Source organism: Taudactylus pleione, unplaced genomic scaffold, assembly GCF_031769625.1.
Source record: "Taudactylus pleione unplaced genomic scaffold, aTauple2 ptg000181l, whole genome shotgun sequence".
Taxonomy (NCBI): domain Eukaryota; kingdom Metazoa; phylum Chordata; class Amphibia; order Anura; family Myobatrachidae; genus Taudactylus; species Taudactylus pleione.
This window is the reverse complement of record NW_028284583.1, coordinates 9,423,806-9,445,145: the sequence shown is the minus strand read 5'-3', so window position 1 is coordinate 9,445,145 and position 21,340 is coordinate 9,423,806. Positions and strand designations below refer to the sequence as shown.

General features: G+C 44.5%; 1 protein-coding gene across 3 annotated transcripts in view; it reads right to left on the bottom strand.

Moving 5' to 3' along the window:
- Positions 1-21,340, bottom strand: part of HECW1 (HECT, C2 and WW domain containing E3 ubiquitin protein ligase 1) — a 480,815-nt gene that overhangs the window by 189,811 nt on the left and 269,664 nt on the right. For all 3 annotated transcript variants that reach the window (XM_088476052.1, XM_088476051.1, XM_088476053.1), the window contains one exon: positions 1,647-1,722. In XM_088476052.1, the coding sequence (XP_088332178.1) occupies positions 1,647-1,722 (76 nt within the window). The remainder of the gene's footprint in view (positions 1-1,646; positions 1,723-21,340) is intronic.

Here is a 21,340-nt window from a genome sequence, read left to right as displayed (position 1 = left end):
CGGCGTTCAAACGCACAGGCACGCCTGCGTTTCCCCGACCAAACCCAAACACTCTCTGCCTGTCAATCAATCTGCTAATGCCCTGTGTGAAGTCCGTGGTGTCCGTGCATTCGCAATGGCGAGTTCGCACATGCGCACTGCGATGCATACGCATGTGCAGTACGCAACAATCGAACGATAGCATACACATTAGCAACTGCGATCCAAGCTGAATCAGGCCCATAGTATGTACATTAGCAAAATCTGTCTAAACTGTATTTATCGCTTTCTCCCCATAAATATTCTGTCAAAGTGCTAAGATTCATATATATTTATATTGGTATGTATCGTATTGTAAGCTTTCATTCCAAAGAGTGTCTTTCTAAAGAACATTTGCTCACAGACAAAAGTAGCCTGAATATATAACACAGAACCCCAGTGACACAGACCTTATGTAACTGAAGGCAACAGCTCTTCAAACGGCTTCATATTTAACTACGATATTAGTTTTTACAAATGCAATGTAAGGTCCATGCCTAACAGCAAAATAACCTGGTTGCCTAAATTGTATTTCTTTATTTAGACAATATTTTGTATTTTCAGTACTTGATCATTCATTACAATGTCTTTTTTATATACATGCTTCCAATAGCGTTTTACCTCCAAAATCTTTTGATAATTTTATGTGTAAACCACAGATACTGCAGATAATATATAACCTATATATAATCATTTTGTAATACTAATTACAACATATGAAAATGCTTACTTTAAACCATCATTTATGAGCCATACATTTTCACATTTTCAGATTATAAATACTTGTACTCTTTGTCAAATTGAACATAATTATGTTACATTTTCTAAGAGGTTCAAAAAGTCTGCTATAGCGTATGTGCTGCTAATTAGGCAGTTTATTTATTGATCCAAGTCTTTGACTTTGTACTTAGATTGGCGTTTACCATAAATACAGTATGCCATTAAATCAATTGATTTTCTGAAGAAACATAGCTTTTGATGTATGGATAAGTAAGACAGTAAAAATAAATCAGAAACATTTTTACTGTATCTCTAATTATCCTTTAAACAATATGTTTTTGATCCTTAAATGTTTGTTTTGGTACTTTCAATGTGCTGGTGTTTTCTATAACGTGAAAAAATGGCAAATGAAGTATAGATTGTAAACTTGTGAGCAGGGCCCTCTATCTCTATGTCTGTCTGTCATTACCCAGTCTCGTTCTATAAAAAATTTACAATCAACCTTTTGCATTAACAAACATTTAAAGATAATTTTCCTCTGTAAGCTGCATCCGTGATAAACACAGGTTTGACAAATTTTCCCAAGCCTGACAAATAATATAGATAAAAGTAGATATGAGCGGTTCGGTTACGTTTGGATCCGAAAACATCATCTTACTGGCTGTCCGGCTCTCATGTGTTTTGGATAGCCAATAAGCCAGATCCGAACTTACGATAAATTTGGAAAAAGAACCAAGTCAAAACCAAACCGCTTATCTCTAGATAACAGTAGGTTCACAGGTCAGACTAATGCACAATCAATCATATAAGCATTGTAATTGCCATGTAAAACAATTGAATTACCAAAATGAATTGTAACAATAGAACAAGTTTTGTAACTGCATCAATTGTAAATATTTTATATTTACCAGATAGAGTAAAACTGATGAGTCTGCGGCTGCCTTGCCCATGTGATGTGTCTTCATTGTTAATGTTTTTGAAGACCTGTAAAAAAAAAAAAAGGTTTGTTATTGGTTTCAATAAAATATTAGTTTCCATTAGTGCTATCCCTGAAGACTTGATCAACATGGACTTATGGCAAATTCCACAACTATAAAATTAAATTACTCAAGGTTTCCATAGAGGTGATTTGTAACTGTTATTACTCTCATACACTATGGGGTTTATTTTCTAAGCACCATGTTGCAAAATCTGGCGCTTCTGATTGTGTTTATGTCGGATATTTAAAAGGGCAATGCTATTACAAGCAATACACAGCTAGTAAAAACATTGCCCTTCAAAATATCAGGTATAAACATGATAAGAAGCACCAAGTTTTACAACCCAATGCTTTGTAAATAAAATAAACCCCTATGAGTACTCTTTCAAAATGAGTGAAGGATAGGTGCATCATTAGGGTGAATCCAGCTAGAAGGTGACATTTTACACATTGTCAGGTCCATGCAATACAGCAAGATAGGGGCAAACTTAATGTGGAACATATTTAAAGTTGGGAGGGGGAATGTTATATCAAATAGTGTTAAAATATAGCTGCCAGGTACATGCAAGAAAAAAAACAGGCAGTAAAATAGATTTTTTCCTTTTGATTTGGTTATATTTGATGAGATTATTCAGTTATTGCTGCACAAACGTTGCAATTTGAAATGTAATGAGAAAGTTTCATTATTTTAATCCATACTTACCTATTTTTTGGATGTTCTCTTCAGGAGATCCAGAAGGGTAACATCAAAATGGGAGGGGTGGGGGGCATCGTGCGGTGAATCGTGACATTGTTGTCCTGTCTGCTATTCAATGCTGTGATTTGCGGCATTGAGCAACAGTTGGCAGTGCATGCAATTCACAACTCCAACAAGCCCCTGGGTCGCCCTCTTCACTGAGGAAGTTGTCGGGATCTGGGAGGCTGGTCTGCTCTCCCGGGAGTCTAGGAAAGCTCCTTGATATTCGGAACAGTGACGTGCAGTGAGGTACTGTAAATGGCTGGGAAGGCACTGGCTAGTATCAGAACCAGATTTACAGATACATATATGAACCCGAGGGTTCATGTGGGCATTATACAAAGGTGGAGCAGTATATACTGCTGGAAATTTGGTGTGTTTTGATCAGGGATGTGAGGAAAAGGTAGACAGGGGAGGCAGTGCCTCATCTGACATACACTGTTTACTCCAGAGTTTTGAGTATTACATTATTAGAATAACACAAAGAAGATATTTATAATATTTTCTTTACATTTTTCTTATAATTTTTATAGTGGATTACACTTAAGTATGACAGGAAAGGCTCTGCCTCACCTGACTGCACATCACTGAATCGGAAGTACCCAAAAGACTGGTAGAGTTGGCAAATTTGTTTTAATTGCTGAGCATTTGCATGGCTATATGTATGGCTAAGTTGTTGTCCCTTTTGCATTTTCTATTCAAAAATGATTCTAAGTACTATTTACACATAATCAGTGTGAGGAGTGCTCTTGCAGATAGATAAATAATCATCAGCTGCTCCATGTGGTAGGGAATACAGACTGTAAGCTCCACTGAGGCAGGGACTGATGTGAATGACTTAATATTCTCTGTAAAGTGCTGTGTAATATGTGTGCTCTATATAAATAACTGATCATAAATAATAAAAAGAAGTAAAAGTTATTAACTAGGCCTGGAACTCCCCCGTCCCCCATGCCAAGAGCGGATCTTGCTTTGGCCCTACCACTAGCAAGCTACCAGACCCGTCTCTATGGTCCGATGGAAATACACGCTTAAATTAATTTTGTCCCCTAATCTCACATTTTTTTACTGTAAAGAACAGATTCAATTAAGCATGAGGCTCACGATGTGTGACTACGCGCATATCGGAGTACTATGGGACGTGAGTAAAAACAAAAAACGTTTTGCTGTGGTAACAACCTGCATAGTATTAACACTGAAGACTACGAAATAAACCCCTACATTTGGCATCAAATACAACTTTATGTTGTATAGCCACAGTCTTGGTAAGATCTTATTATATATGATAATTATTTTATTTGTGTAGTATCATACTTGTAAACTCTCCCTCATTGTCAGTGAGACTCCCTGAAATAGTAGCAATCTCCCTGACTCCCTGAAGAGTCTATCAATCTCCCTGATTGCACCTTACCCCCATTATGAAGCTGTTATATTAAAAAGATAACAGATATATATATGTATACATTCAAATGGGATCATTAGTGTAATTTGCCTGCACTGGTTATAAGGCACAATGATCCCTATTGCTATATGTCTTTTCTAACAAGTATTAGTGAGTTTTCATCCACAAATAGATCTTACTAACTACTTTTGGGCACATTTACATTTGGATGTAGCAGCACATGCCCACTTTACTGCGGCCCTCATAAGTGTTTATTTTACAATCTCCGTGAAATGCTTTTTCAAAAGTAGGCAAGTATGGTATTATGCATGTATAGAAGGATTTATTAATATAGGTTAATGTATACATGACAAACAATCACACGTAAAATAAGGTTGAGCGGGACACTAGACATGATTCATTAGCCAGAGATGCTATTTTTAGCTTCTGTAGTTAATCTCCACCTTGACTGGAATATTACTAGGAATAGTCCCTACCTGCCACTGTACATGCTGATCACAAACATTTCTGTAATGAAATACAGGCCTGAAAATACAGGCCATTGCACAGTAACAACCACATACTGCAGATAGCAGATACTGAAATATGGTATAAACATTGTGGAATTTCTTGTGAGTTGAAAGTAGAACATTGACAGAAGACAATATTATAGTGGATTTATAACACAGTAAAATAGCTGCACTGGAAGGTCGCCCAGATTTATAGGTATTAAAAGTGAGAACATTTGTACAGTCTCAATTATAAGTTATAGATTATTATACATTATTTTGGTTTATAGCATTAATTTCTTCACCTTCTGCTGGCGCCATCTTGTTATTGTCCCATAGCAAATTTAATGAGGGCCCAAAAAGTAATACTAAATACATTTGGCCTTATTTGGATGGAAGTGGAAATGCGGATGGATTTTGGGGATTTCAGTATATTGTGCATACAGGGGTGGCTCAAGAGGCGGGCTGACAGGGCACTTGTCCAGAGCACTGTGGTCTGGGGGCGCAGGTTCGGTGCACCATAATCCACCTAACTCATTTCAACTTTTTTACCAGGTCTTCCCCCCTGCTCTGCCCCCAGGTGTCCCGTGCTTAGCTTGGAGAAACCTCCTCCTGTAGGGCACTGGCAGCAATCGTATATAGGGCAGGAATGTCGATGGGGCCTGCGCTGTGTTTGAAATGCCCCTTTCCCCAGACTGAGCTGCAGTGCGGGATTCCCCAATGATGACGTCACGACATACACGCTCTTTGTGTGTGGCTAACGTGCCAGGTGCCCAGGAAAAAGAGGAAGAGCCAAGGAGGAGCAGGCAGCACGCATTCACTCAGCAGGAGCAGAAGGACGCTGAATCGCCTGAAAGGAAAAGGAACCAGTCCGACTAATAAAGAAAAAGGCAAATTGGAGTGGGCCAAGGAGCAGCTTGACTGTTGAGGTGACACAGGAAGAAGTGGATACAGAGAGCAGTAGGCGGGAGTGACACAGGAAGAAGGAGGAGGCTGGAAAGCAGAGGCGTAACTAGGGTCTTTGGTGCCCAGGGCAAGATGAAAAATGGCACCCCCAACTGTGTGCGTGCGCCAAAAGTGACAAAAATGACATGCCACCGTTTCTTGTCACTTTGTGAACATTCTTTATGCCCCTTACCTATATGGTGGTTTATCACAATGGGGAACCTCTGAAGGAATGTATCCTCCGTAGGCAGACAGCGTCTTCAGTCGGTATTCACTATTCATGTAGGATATCATGGCCCGGAAGATGCCTGTTTGTGTAGGATTATTACCAAGGTCATCATCATACAACAGTGAATCAACCAGACTCGTGCTCCCTGTGCCACTTCCTGCCCCTTGCATCTCTCAGCCACACCTTCATCTCCTCCCTGCGTCATCTCTCAGCACACCATCATCTCCCGCCTGCATCTCTCTGTCACACCATTGCGCTCCGCCTACGTCTCTCACTATTCCCCTTTACTCTGTGTCTCTCAGCCTCCCCCTTTCACTCTGAATCTCTCAGTCTCTCCCTCCCTTCATTCTGTGTCAAACAGCCTCCCCCCTTCATTCTGTGTCTCTGTGTTCCCCCCTTTATTATGTGTCTCTGTGTGCCCCCCTCATTCTGTGTCTTTCTGTGTCCCCCCTGCCGTCTATCTCTCTCTCTGTTTCCCCCCCTGTCAGCCACCCTCATCTCTGCTTTCTGTCTGGATAAGCCACAGACGTTGAGGACAGGCTGGTGTCGTGCTCCCGGAAGCAAGGTGCAGTCATGCCGCTGAGCAGTATGAGCCTTGCTCGGCTGCGCAATGGTGAGTCTGTGCCGGGTGGTAGGGTATGCTGCCAGCTGCGCCCACCTCTGCACATGCCCTGCTCACCCTGCCCTAGTTTGGCCACTGCTGGAAAGACACAGGGGGATTTAGAAGACACAGCGAGCAGGAGGCTGGAGTGACACAGGTCACAAGGATGAAGTTACGGGTCATGTGGCTGAAAGGACATAGTGGCAGGAGGGTACAAAGGAAGCAGGAGGCTGGAAAGGAAAGGAGTAGAAGGCTGGAGGTGACGAGGAATATGGCTGGAAAGACCTAGGGGGCTGAAGGGGACCCAGGGAGTAGGAGCAACACAGGAAGCATGGGGCTGGAGTGACACGGGGGGATTCAGATGTTTTTATCGTGGCTGTTAGTAAGAGGCGCCAATTCAATTGTTGCTCCGATCAGGCACGAGTGCCACCGCCACCCACATTTCTATTTGCAGCTTCGTGAGATGGCACGCAGAAATGTGTGAAAAATCCATCTGTTTGGTCCCAAACAGTACTTTAGATGGGTTTAGCCGCTTTGCGGCTAAATAAAGGGGCCACACATTCTTTATTAATTCAAAGTAGACAAACATTATCTTTAATAAATTATAGGGGTCACTTTAATTTTTTTAACCCAGGTACAGATGTGTCCTCATACACTGTAGCATCAGTCGCGCCAAACAACCCCTCTCGGCAACACTTATATATCTGTGTATGAATGAGTCTGAATCTGCATACAGAGCTACGATGCAGCGGCCAAGGCTTTTTCTCACCCCAAGTTGCTGTGTGCTTCATCTGCCACTTTGTAGATGTTTAAAACTAATTCCTGTGCAGTAAAGTTGCAGCCCAGCATCTCTAGTACACTCTATATGGTGTTTTGCTCCGAATAAGACACAAAATGTAAAGAAAAGATGGTACGCTGCACCTCTCGGAGCCACTCAGTGTCACTAGGCGTCTAGCGCCGTATAGCTAGAGGACACATCTGTAACCCTGGAATTCACCAGCCAGGAGTACCAGGAAGGGGCCAATTCTACTAAGCAATAGCCCGGAAATCATTAGGTACAGGAGTTATCTAGAATGCTGGCTTATGTTAAACCGCATGCAATTTAGGGACTTCAAATATTTTAAACTGTTGGAAGAATGCTATTATACTAAATACACTCTCTAACATGATCTAAAGCTTAAAAAAATCAATTTCAGTTACAGTTATTCAGAAATCCTGTTTGTAACTTATACTCCTAAAGCTTAAGTGCATCAATTTACTATCTATGTTTACCATAAAAAGTAGACTAAAAGCCTAGTTTTTATGGTAAATAAATATAGATAGTAGTTAGTGTAACTCCACTCACTGTCATCCTCAGCTTCATTTGTATCTAGGGAAACTGTTGAGTCCACAATTAGTTGCATGGATACAAGTAAAGCTAAGGAAGCTTAGGCTGGGTACACACAAAATGAGGTGTGTACCCAGCAATGCGAGTGACAACCCTCCACCGACGGGCTGACAGGGAGCGCGCACCGGCTGACAAAGTGGGTACAGATTGGACGATTAGAACAATTTGTTATTCTAATCCGTCGGAATCTGGCAAATCACTCAAAATATCGCTAAGTGTGTACCCAGCTTTAGTTATTACCAACCCATCTTTCAAAGTTGGCAATAAAGTGTTTTTGAGATATCAATAGGCAATTTTAGGCACATATCCTGCTCAGCGTAATTATTTTACTTTGATATCATAACTTGAATGGGGTTACTCTACATGTCGTTTGAACAAGATTTGAGAAACCTTTCTGATAGCAGCCCATGAAATAACATGTATAGTTCAACAGGTTTCTGACATTAGTCTTAATAACAAAAGACCTGTTTGCTCTGGGCGGAATTTTGTATTGTGAAAATGTTTCAATGATGAGCTTGATCACTGGTTTAATTACAACTATCCTGCTTGTGTTTTAGATCCGATATTCTTGAACGTCAGCAAAAAAAACTCATAATCAGAGTGAAGTTGTGAAAATGAATATTTCAATGCTGTCATGTTTGCTAACAGATTATAGCAGTGTATACGCTTGCAGTATGGGCTTCTTGCTAAGGTTTAGATGTCAGCACAAATGGAGCGGAAGAAAATTTTGGTGTATCTGAGAGATGGATAGCAAGTGCTCTGTAAAAATGATTGTAAAGCTCAAGATCTTTTATAATTATTGTGACAGCTGTCTAAAATATCCAAAGGCATCTGTGTCATATTTACAATTTGTATGCATTATGCACATCCAAGACATGCAATAAATGTATCAATATAAATTCCGTAAACATGATTATCAGTGTTCACTCTAGGTCCGGGCGCCGGACCTAGAGCAAGGGCACTTCTGCGGGCGCCCGAAAAGGGGGGCATGGCCAATGAAAAGGGGCGTGTCTTTATGAGGCGTCACTCTTGGGGGCAAGCCTGGCACTTACTGAAATGCCGAGCAGCCCCCAAGCGCTGCAGTCATTGTGAATGGCTGCTGGGCACATACTCCCGGCATCGGCGGTGACAAAAGCTCTGCCGTTTCCCCACCCGCGGGACACTGCGGCCCGCAAGTGGAGGACAACCCGCAGGCTGTTTCAGCGGGGCGCCGCGCTGGAGGGCAGGGTGCTTTCTGCCCTTCAGAAATAGGGCAGGGCACGTCGCGCCGCTGTAACAGCCTAGCAGGAACGCTAATTATTTGAATTCAGTCATATCTTTATAAACGCCAATCAAACTATACATTTAATTGACTATCAGATATCCTAAGTGCCGGGATCTCGTACCCAACCCGCACCAAGAGATATACCTGCTGACAAGCATATATGCGGATGCATCCACCTCTAACTCTGTTTCAGTTACATATACAAACCCTTACTGAACCTACGGGTATCTGCACTTTATATAGCGCCACAATGGTTTGGCAGCATTTAACAAAGTACATAAACGAATAAGCAAAAACAAGATACAGTGACTTATAGTACAGGACAATGCATGACAAGTACATGGTTTGTAACGCGACTGCTGGCAGTGACACTTTGAATCGGAGTGAATAGCTACAGGGTACACCAACAGATGAGATTACAGTAGCCCAATCTGGAAATGACCAGTGAGAGGATAAGGGTCTCAGTAGCATTCATGGTGAGAAATGATCTGGCCCTGGAAATATTTATGTGATGGAAACGGTAGGACTGTGGGAAGTTCTGAATGTGTGGTTTGAAGGAGTGGGAGGAAACAGGATAACTCCAAGACAGCACACTTGGGGTCTAGATGTGATGGTTAGGCTGTCAATAGATAATGAAAATTGTGAGAGGTGAGGTTAAGCAAAAGCTGGGACATCCAGGAAGACAGTTGGAGAAACTAGTAAGAGGGGGAGGAAAGAGGGGGAGTGGTCAGGGAAGGAAAGATAAATCAGCGTATAATCAGCATAGAGATGGTATTGTAGGTCGAAATATCTGATGAGTATGAAAAAAAGGATGTAAAAGGGAGAATAGGAGAGGTCCAAGAACAGAATCTTATGGTGCGTACACACTGGGCGATTAAAGTGGACGACTGAACGATAACGATATCGTTATCGTTCAGTCGTCCACTTTATCGTCCATGTTTAACACAAAAAAGATGAACGATGACGACGACGCGCGTTCCCGCGGGTCGTTCGTCATCCTCGTTCATCGGGCTGACATGCAGGCCAACCTGACGACCTCGTCAGGTTGCTGCATGTCAGGGAATGGGTGAGAGAGCCCGGCGCTGAACGATATCGCTAATGATATCGTTCAGCGGCTGTGCTCAATGTCATGAACGACATTGAGCACAGCCTGCCGGGGACACACTAGACGATATCGCTCAGGGAGCATATCGTCTAGTGTGTATGCACCATTAGGCTCACCTACTGTTAGTGGAAGTGAGGGGGGGGGGGGGGGAGTGGAGTCATGAGAGGAGACAGAGAAGGAATGGTCAGAGTGGTAGGATGACAGCCAGGAGAGGGCAGTATTATATAGATCTATTCACCGGTTGCTCTTCCAAGCATAGCAGCGGGAGAGAGGGGACCTCTATTGCAGGACATTGTGGCCCGCGGATTGGAAGGTGGGACAGTGCCCGAAAAGTGGGACTGTCCTGCCAAAATTGGGACAGTTGGTAGGTATGGATTATGTCCAACTCTACAAGAGTCCCTCTGTACACCGTCCTTGATGACTGAACACAGTGACAACTGTGACAGGGCACAGACATTCCTGTATAACGTTTGAAAAAGAATGACTGAATTTTCATAGCTAAAAATATATTTTTATCAGGATTTTCCAATGCTATTGTATTTCAGTTTTAATGGAGCTTCTGTATTTATCAAAGTTTGTTGTCGGAGTACTTTCCCCATGTCACGTCCGAAGTGGGAAGAGGACCCGGATTGGGTGCAGGGAAGTCCTTGCGAGCAGTTTCCTGATAGTAGAATGAGGCTGGATGAAGAGAGTATTTGCTCATGAATGTCTCTGCCAAGCAGATGATGCGGAAGTCGATGATCCCAGAGATAGAACGAGTAAAGCCCCACGGAAGAGTCAGAGCACCGCTTCGGAGGCACAGAGGTATGGGAATCTAGTACCGGTGCTCACTGGCAAGGCTGACGGAGAGGGCTCTGTAACGTGGTGCAGGTGGCAGTTTGGTACAGACAACTTAGATACACAGAGACTGGCAGTGACATGGCTACTGGGTACACCAACAGAGTACTACAACTGGAATGCCGGAGGCAAAAACGAGACCAAGGAGCACAGAGAACTAACACACAGACTATATGTGTACGACGTTGCACTGGCAACCTGGGGACTCCCAGGAAGCCCTTAAGTACCCATGGCTGGAGCTGGATTGGCTGTCAGAGCCCAAATGTGAATCTCTTAGACCTGATTGGCCTTCACCTGACATGTGGCCAAAACCAAGATGGCGGCGCCCAGCACCCGGCAGCGTTTGCACGGACTCCCGGCCTCAGCAATTCCAAGAGACCAGGGATCCAGCGTTGCCTCTCCTGGACCCGCAAGTCACCAGCTCCCCCGCCAGACGGATCCCCCCAGAGCGCCCAGACAGATGTATCCCGGACCCCCGTGGCCCTCCTGAGCAGCCCATGACACACCATACTGAAGTCTATTGCTGCTGCCTCAATGCAGCTGCAAAATACTGCTGGCTAGTACTGCACAAATCTAATTTTCGACAGAGCTTTACTTAAACTAGCCAACCTTTTATATCAGAGGAGACGCATCTGGCCACTTCGGGGAATGGGGATGTGCTCCTATGTCATTAGGAGGAGTTTTTGCATCATTTAGTCACACCCCCTCCATACGGAGCAGCAATTCCTGGCAGTGATCTCCCTATCCTACCCACTTCACTAGGAAGTGGGTGGGATACAAGAGATCCGAAAACATTCTTCTGGGGGTGCGGGGGGGTTACCTGAAAATTCGGGAGACTCTTGCAACTTCCGGGAGAGTAGGCAAGTATGGCTTTACTCTGTACCTATGGGAAATTGCTGTTAAGTTTTTCAGAGCTTGATGAATGATGTAATATCACTATCCTCTCAGAGATTTATGCGAACTACGGTTTCCTTAGCTAAATGTTAATATGGGAGAAATCAGTGACTTTTCCAGTGTTGGGGCATTAATATATAGCCCCTATGCACCACAGTGGTAAGTAGCTATACAGATTTGTCCTTGTACACTATTGGCACAGTCAGGCCAAACAGCCCTTCTCGGCACCCCGCCAGGTCCTGTGCGACTCGGCTTGCAACAAGCATATTTTTAAGCCAAATGTGCATCTTAACGCCAAAACTGCATAACGAGACCGCACTGATTAATTGATATTCAACTTTTATCTCTGTGTCCGACCGAGTCTGAATCTTTGGGGCATATTCAATTGGGTGCGAGGTTTAGCGAGGATGCAGAAGAAGATACAGAAGACAGCGCTGCAGAAGGTAAGTAATTTAGGACTAATTAAGCAAATTGGAAACTTCCAATTGCATTATTAGTCCTCAGGAGGGGTGCCGCCAGGGTCCCAGAGCAAGTCTCAGTGATTTTCCCAAAAAATAACGATTTTGGAAAAAAACACACTTGCTCTGGAGGTGCGTGAAAAAAAACCTGCCGGGGTTCTAAATTTAAAAAAACACGCACCTAATTGAATAGCAAAAATCCCGCACCTGCAGGAAAAACCTTGCAGGTGCGGGATTTTTGCTATTCACACACCCAATTGAATATGCCACTTGTTTGTATGAAGTGCTACAATTCAGTGGGCGAGGCTTTTTTCCATTGAAAGTTCGTCTGTGCCTTTGTATATATTTAAAACTAATTCCTGTGTGGTTAAAGCCGCAGCCCGGCGTCTCTGATACAGATTGAGTGGTGTTTCGCTGCATTTGCGGTGTGACTAAGAAGCAGATTTAAAGAAAAGGTCGCTACGCTACATCGCTTGCCGCGGCTCACTCGTTTGGTGTATGAGGAAACATCTGTATCAGCCACTAGCAAGTGGCCAAAAATAAGAATACCAGTTTTACTAGTAACATTATTTATGGCACACCCAGGGCCGCCATCATGGGGGGACTGCCGGGCCTGTAGTCCCGGGCCCGGAGAGAGAGAGGGGACCCGGTGGTCAGCATTAATGTAGAAGACGCGGCGCAGGCACTGGCAGCATTCCTAATAAGTTGCCAGCCGCGAGCCAATTAGAGCTCGCGGAACGACAACCAATCAGGAGCGGCCTCTCCTGATTGGTTGTCCCGCGAGCAGCCAATCAGCAATGGCTGCCCCTGATTGGCTGCACGTAGACCGACAGCCAATCAGCAGTTGCCTTATCTGAAATGCCACCAACGCTTTCTTGTGGCTGCCGAAGCATAACTCACTGCTGCGGCACTGCAACCTGGGCCCCCGCTCTCTCCGGACCAGCCGAAATAAGTACTCAGCCCTCCTAATGCAACCAGCCTTTCACTGCGCGTCCACCCCCCCCCCCCTCCCCCCAAGTCCAGACAACCTCCGCTGCCCTGAGCCTCTCCCCTACTCCTAACAGCCCTCCCTCCCATGTGCCTCCCCCTTCTCCAGCCTTTCCTAACCTGCCCCCCCCTCAATATGGTTCAGCCTTCCCTGCGCTATGCTCTTCCCCAGGGGGGCCCAGAATATTTTATTAGTACCGGGCCCCACAATTTCTGGTGGCAGCCCTGGGCACACCTAATCAAGATCAATTAAACTCTCTATATATCAGCTTCATTATTTATTAATTTAATTCTATCTTAATGCAAATTACAGCTAATGGGTGTAATCAATATCACTAGTGCCAGCTATGGATAATGTAGGGCTGGCCATTATGCAGTGACAACATTGTCTCTTGTTAATTCACTTTCATGCTGCTGCTTCTGTAAATGACATACAGATTTACTATAAATAAATATTTAAATTTTTTGCACCCTGTCAAAATCAAATTCTAAAATCATAGTGGAATAGCATTTTCCAAGTTGACATATTGAGTTCAAATTCAGCAATGACTGGACCCAATAGTTACCCTGCAGCTGTAGGGAACCATGGGCCTGATTCAGACCCATTCGCTAGCAAGCAATCGCTCGGAGCGAGCGATGTTTCGCAATGTGCGCATTCGTATGCATCGCAGTGCGCGTGTGCAAACTAGTCAGAGCAATCGGGAAGCATTCGCTCGCCCATCATAGACAGCCCAGCTAAATGAGTGACAGGTCAAGCCGTTTGTGGGTGGTAACAGGGGCAGGCCACTGGAAACGGGAGAGTGGAGGTCCGAACGCAGGCGTGCCTGAGCATCTTAACGCCGTTTCAGAGGCGTGCATAATTAACAGCCAGCGTCATAGTACACGTCACCTGGTTGAATTATACACTGAAGTGCTCGCAGTGCTTGTATAGTCAACCTCAAGTGCTGTGTTCACTTCCGATGGAACCCGATGTACAAATGGTTTCATTCACTTCCTGGAGATGACGTGCGCTAGTGGGCATCTAAATACAGGCTGGTGGGCGTCTGCATACACATCGTGATCGCACGCCAAAACATAGTGGGAATGATTATGCCTTGCCGTGTGATCGCCTGCCTTGCTGTCTTTTAGCCGAATTTGCATACGCTGGGAGCGAGCATACGCATCTAGCGAACGGGTCTCAATCAGGCCCCCTGTCTTCAAACACCAGTTTAAAATGTTCAGTCAATAAAATGACCTGAAGTTCCTTGTTCAGAAGCCAGGATCTACTATTCACGGTAATCTGATCATCTATTCCATTTAACATATTTTTAGTGGCAAAACCTGATGCGGTACTGGGATAACTTGGACACACGGAATCCTAGCTACGTCTCTTATGAAGTGAAATAATTGTCAGATTGACTTTACACTTTATGGATTATTTAAATATTGCACTTTCCTAGAAAAGCTTTGAATGCTCTAAAGATCAAGCTGTGTATTGGGATTAATACATTTTTAGGAAAGGATCCAGGAAGCAGAGGGATTTGCGTTTTAAAAATGATAATCGTGGGGATTCTATGGGATTAGCAATAGACAGGTGGCTCCTCATTTGCATGAACTCTGTGCCTGACACATATCCCTTAGGCTTTGTTACACAACAATAAGATTTAACTTATTTAAGGTTAAGTCAAATAGCAATTCAGTGAAGCACATCCCCAAATACAATGCACTCATACAGTTGATTTTGAGTAGAAATATGCAAACATTACGCCCTTCCTGAAGGATATCATTCTGATTGGATTGATTTTAATGACAATTTGATTGTCTAGGGATGTAGTTATATTGCCAGCGGATGGAATGCCGGGCAACGATATACCGATGCCAAAATCCCACCAACCGGTATAATGCTGACGCCGATATCCCGAATGAGATCAGGATACCGGCGTTGGCATCCTGAACCGCAGGTATCCCGAACACCCAGGACGGGTAAGTATCTTCTTGTCCCCGAAAAAGAGGGGATTACGTTTAGGCACCCGCGGTGGGAAATTTGGGTTAGGCAACACCCCAAGAGGGTTAGGGTTAGGCACCGGGACGGTTATGTTTAGGGAACAGGAAGGGGGGGTTAGGGTTAGGCACCACCGGGGGGAGAGATTAGGATTATGCACCCCACCGGGGAGGTTAGGGTTAGGCACCACCGAGTGAGGGTTAGGGGGGAGAGAGGAGGGATAGTGTACTTACCTTCCCTCATCTGCATTTTCAGCAGTCGGTCTTTTGAGGTCGGGATTTGAACCGGCGGCTCTTCAGCTGCCAGTATTTCATACCCATCCCGATTGTCTAGTATGGGATCAGATACTGTGTAATTGTTTGTCAATAGACCAAACTGATCAAACAAAATCTGAAAGAGGGACACTTTATAAACTAAGCGCACCAAAAATAGGATCCTAAAAATTCTAGACCCTACTGGTTCCCCTCAATATGATCCCAAATCTATTGCTAATATCTTTAAGGACTTTTACTCTTCGCTTTATTCTCTTCAAAATCGTGAACTCTCCCCCTCCTCTCTTTCTGCTGCCACTTCTACATATCTCACTTCATGTAGATTGCCTTGTTTATCTGCGTCACAGGTATCTGCTCTCAATGAAGACTTCACATATGAAGAACTGGAGCTGGTGGTGAAGTCCATGAAGTCCTCCTCTGCCCCTGGCCCGGACGGATTTACTGCAGCTTTGTACAAGAGATTCCTTCCTTCCCTCTCTCCTCTGTTGTTGAACCTTTATAACTCTGTTCTGTCGGGTCGGATGTTTGACGAGGCCACCACCAGGGCTGAGATAGTGGTTATTCATAAGGAAGATAGAGACCCCGACTCGTGCGCTAGCTAAAGACCAATATCCCTTCTTAATGTTGACCTGAAAATCTTTGCTAAGCTCCTGGCTTCTCGCCTCGCCCGTGTTATTCCCTCCTTGGTCCATCGTGATCAGGTGGGGTTTATCCCCGGCCGGCAGGCCTTTGACAACACCCGGAAGGTCATTGACCTTATTAATTTTGCTAACACGAGGTCGCTCTCTGCCCTGGTGGTGGCCTTAGATGCTGAGAAGGCCTTTGACAGGGTTGATTGGACCTTCTTGAAATCCACTCTTCATGCTTTTGGTTTCAGAGGGAATTTTATAAATGGTGTCGCCTCTTTATATTTTAACCCATCTGCTTCGGTCCTGGCCAACTTTTTTGCTTCTTCTCCTTTCAATATCTTAAATGGCACCCGTCAGGGTTGTCCTCTGTCGCCGCTCCTCTTTGCCCTGATCATGGAGCCCCTAGCAGCAAGCATTCGCAACAATCCGACAATCACGGGCATTTCAGTTGACCAGTCTCACCATAAAGTGGCTCTTTATGCGGACGATGTCCTTCTCACCTTGACCCACCCCATCTCTTCTCTCCCTGCGGTCTTTGAAGAAATCGAATCCTATGGTCGCCTGTCAAATTTTAAAATAAATCAGGATAAAACTGAAGTCTTACCTATACTCTTGGACCCCATGACTATCTCTCGTTTGCGTAGCTCCTATTCCTTTCGATGGTGTTCCCGATCTATAAAATATCTTGGTGTCCACCTCACCAACACTTACGACAAATTATTTGCTGCCAACTTCCCTCCACTCTTAGAGAGGATTCGTCGAGATCTGAACACCTGGGGAGCTCATTTTATTTCTTGGACTGGACGAGTTAACGCCATCAAAATGAATGTGCTTCCAAGATTTCTGTACCTGTTTCAGACGCTCCCAGTCAGAGTCCCCTCGATCTTTTTAGCTACCTTGCAGCGGATGGTCTCCAGGTTTGTCTGGTCGGGACGTAAACCTAGAGTCCGCTTTCGTATTTTATGTTACCGTGGTGGAGAGGGGGGTTTGGGGCTACCAAACTTCCACAAATACTATCTAGCTGTCCACTTAACCCAGGCTGTTCTTGCACATGCTCCGTCCTGCACTAGGGGTTGGGTGGATTTAGAAGCTCAGCTACTTACCTTTCATTCCCCTTACTCTATCTTTTGGATGGATCACAAGTTTAGACTGCCCTCCCCTTCTATTCCTCCAACCCTTCGCTTCTCTCTGTCTATTTGGGACTACTGCAATAGGGCATTTGCCTTGACTCAGAATCGCTCCGCTATGACTCCACTATGGAATAATGGGGATTTTGTTCCTGGATTGGATCCTAAATCTTTCTCCCCTTGGACGGCAAAGGATATTAAATTCTTGAGAGATATTGCTCCTGTTTGCCCGTTTCCTGAGTTCTCCAATCTGCAAGATAGGTTAGGAATACCTACAAGATACTTCTTTCAATATCTCCAATTGCGTCATCTTTTTACCACGGTAATTGGCTCAGGGTCTCATCCATCTTATTCTCTTTTGGAGTCTCTCTGCTTACTCCGTTCCGGCTCTAAAGGGCTTATTTCCACTTTCTATAACCTTCTCCTAGGTCAAAACCGGCCCTTAAAGGAGCCGCACGAACTGGCCTGGGAAAGAGACATGGGCGTTCCTTTGGATCCTAAAGAATGGATCAAAATTCGCGAGCTGACGGCGAAGTCTTCCATTTGTGTCAGAATCAAGGAAAACGCATATAAGAGAATGTATAGGTGGTATCTGGTCCCTACACGGATTTGGGCCATCTTTCCTCAGTCTTCAGATAGGTGCTGGAGGGAATGTGGAGGTGAGGGGTCTCTGGCTCACATTTGGTGGCACTGCCCTAAAATTAAAGGCTATTGGGAGAAAGTACATAGGTTGATTCTGCAGGTCACGAGTATCTCCATTCCCCCGTGCTTATCCTTCTCCCTTCTCCCGCGTCCTATCAATAGCTGTGATAAACTCACCCAATCTCTTATTAGACATATTCTCAATGCTGCTAATTGTGCGATTGCATCTTCTTGGAAAAAACTGGACCCTCCGTCCTTAGCTGCCCTGCAGAGCTCTGTTTGGCATACATATAATCTTGAATATATCACTTGCCAAATTCATGAAAATGTTGCTAAGTTTACGGAGACGTGGGCTCCTTGGTTAGCCTATCAGGAGACGCATACTTAGCTTAGAATGACCTCTTGGAAGGGACTCCACATGCCAACTCTTCCCCTCCTGCCACTTTCCTTCCCTATTTTTCCTTACTAACACTTCATTGTTTTCCCCTATCTTTGTTCCCCTCCGTCTCTCTCTCCCTCTTCTCTTTTCTGATAGTGATATCTCTTACCACATTTAAAAACATTAGGGGTTTGTTTCGATTTATAGCTGCGTAGCTTGTCTGTGTTCGTGTTATCTCTCATATGGCTTGGAATATTATGCCTTTTTGTGTCTTTTGACCCTCCTATGCCATTTTTTCTTTCTTTCTATGCAATTGTATTCTGTTTATTGTACCCTCAAAAATCCAATAAACCCTTTTTCAAAAAAAAAAAAAAAGAGGGGCACTTTATGATGAAAAACCTTTATTAAAACAGTCTATTAAGAAATATGTTAACTGTAAGGATATGTGAAAATAGGGCTTGATTCAAAGTCTGTGCTAGAGCCTTGGGCACATAAGCACAGTTTTAATAAACCTTGTGTCGGCACCATATTTCCGAAGCTAGTGCTGGAGATCTGCGCATGAGGCAGACAGGAGGTAAGAAAAGCAATGAGTGCAGAATGTATGGTGTGGGCATTTTACAAGTCGCGGTCACGCCTTGTATCCTTCAAGCAGTTTACCCGGTCAGGACGGGGTTACTCCAGTTTCTCCTGTCACTAGGCGATCGGTACGCCTCAGGGAGTAATGTGTCGTCCACAGTGCTGCGTGATTGGTGCTGCCTCCTATTTGTACTCATTGGACTCCTGCCGCCTCGCCGACTATAGAGTATTTGTGAGTCCCATCGGTTTGGCTGCATGTTCAGCGTTCTGGTCCTCTACGTGTCACAGAATTGGATTTCCCTGAAGTGGCTTCCGTGCTAACTCCGTCTCTCCAACTTCTTCTACAGCTTCCAAGCCACACTGACACCGCCATGCTGTCATCGGCTATCCAAGCCACAGCACCAACCATTCACACCATTGGCTCTAGCAGCACCTCCGTCACATTTGCCGCATCTACAGCTTCCAAGCTGTCACCAGCTTCTTCTACGGCTCCCAACCGCATCTATATCTCCGTGCTGCCAACGGCTCTCCAAGCCGCAGCATTCACTTCAAACTACCTATCTATCTACTAACGGCTATTGCCGCACCATCGGCACACAAGCCGCATCATCGGCACATTTGCCGCACCTTCGGCTCTCAGAGCCACAACATACTACCTATTAATCTACTAACGGCTATTGGAGCACCATTGGCACGTTTGCCACACCATCGGTCTCAAAGCCACAACATATAATCTGACTATCTACTAATGGCTATTGCCCACCATCGGCACGTTTGCTGCATCACCGGCACACTGGCCGTACCATCGGCTCACCACATCATCGGCTTCCAAAGCCACATCTCTCCTACTATACGAAACTCCTTCTTCTCACCTCAGGATTCCAATTGACACCCCTGTAAATTGCTACTACTCCGAGCAGTAAGTCCAGGCGGCCGCCTAAGTACCGGTGGCTTTATTATCTCTAAGGGAACAACGGGCGGTTGTTATTGGCAGAAGACCTCATGGCCTGAAATTCTAGTCGGCTTACTAAGGGTGGTCACTGACAATCATAACAGGGCCCTCCTGAACCCAGGGGTCGTGTGCACTGTGCCGCCTGCACTCAACATATATACACCAATGACATTCCAACATTTGCTTCTTTTACACTACGTTTTGCTCTACTGAGCTTGGCTATGCGTAACTAGCCTCCAAGAGTCTACCTTTCCGGGCAGCCTAGAGTGCACCACGATTTTTGGGAGCCTCCTGGCTGTTCTGGGTGGGTAGGCAAGTATGGGATGGGCGTCTCAATACAAATACAGGCGGCTGCGACATTTGCATATTTTCTCACTGCCGCTGCATATAAATACGCAGCTGCGGTTGCATTAGTGTTCCCTCTTCCAGGGACGTAACTAGGGTGGTGAGACCTGTGCCATGGCACAGGGCAACGCAGAGCAGGGGGCACTGTTTGAGCCTGTCAATTTTCCTGTTTATTATCATTCTTAATTGTAGTTTCCTCCTCTTTTATCCCCAGCATCTTCTGGCCTCCCCTATCTCCTCCCTGTCCCCTCCCCATGAGGCCATGGTCCTTTTTCGGGTGCACTATCTAACGTCCCTATTTGAAAAATTAAGGGGGGCGCCAATGCTCTTCCTGGGTCCAGGGGGGTCAAAACCCAGTGCTGCGCCACAGGACCACCGGAGAGAGGAGGAGGCCCGCACTGGGTCTGCACACGGGCCCCCTCCTCTCTTGAAATGCTCCTGGACGCTGCCTAAATGGTCTTATTGGATAACAAATTGATATGCCCACAATAGTAATATACTGTTTTAGAAAATTAAATAAATTCCCCGCTACATTTACAGTCTTCTTCATCTAAAACAAAAAAAAGATCATCTTTCTATAGGCAAAATTGTAAACATTCATCTAGTGCCATCTAGTGCCTTTAGCATTCCCCAAAGACAATAAAAGCTACAATTACACACTGTAAAACCAGAAAATCTCAGCAAGAGTAGTATACAGATAATAAACACAATAAGATATAATGACATATTCCATTTATGGGAAGTGTAATATGACTTAGTTCCTATGAAGCAAATGGTGGACTGCAGACCTCGAGTTTAGCAATTCCCCACAATGGATCAATGGTGATTTAATATCTTTACTTAGTGAATAATACCCTACAGAAACACCAGCTGAGACAGCATTCCCCTCGGCGTGCACAAGGTCTGACCTGAGTATTGGTTGCAGCAGATGAAGTCATGGTAATTATGCTAAGTGTCTTTGACTGGAATCATAAGGAGTCAATAAAATAGAGTAACATGGATTTGAAATTCTCAGTTCAGCATCTAGTCAGACTATGAGAAGCTCTGTCATTCATGTTTGCCGAGACTTCTTGGCACTTTGGAGTTTATAACAGGAACACTGAAATGTTACAGGAAAATTTTACCTTGCTAAGATTCTGTACATTACATAGATAAATTCCATAGATAAATTAGTGTACAGGTCCGAGCTGCAATTGCTTTCAAATGAGAGAGAGATTATTAATAACTATAGAAAAAAAATCAATAATGTTGTCAATTAATAAAAGAGATAATCAACCACTGAATAATTAGCTAAGTGGGGAAAGTTCAGTTGATTAATGTCTTATAATAATGATGGATAAAGTCCAATATAGGCCAGAGGGATGAGTATGAATTACCAAGGTCTCTG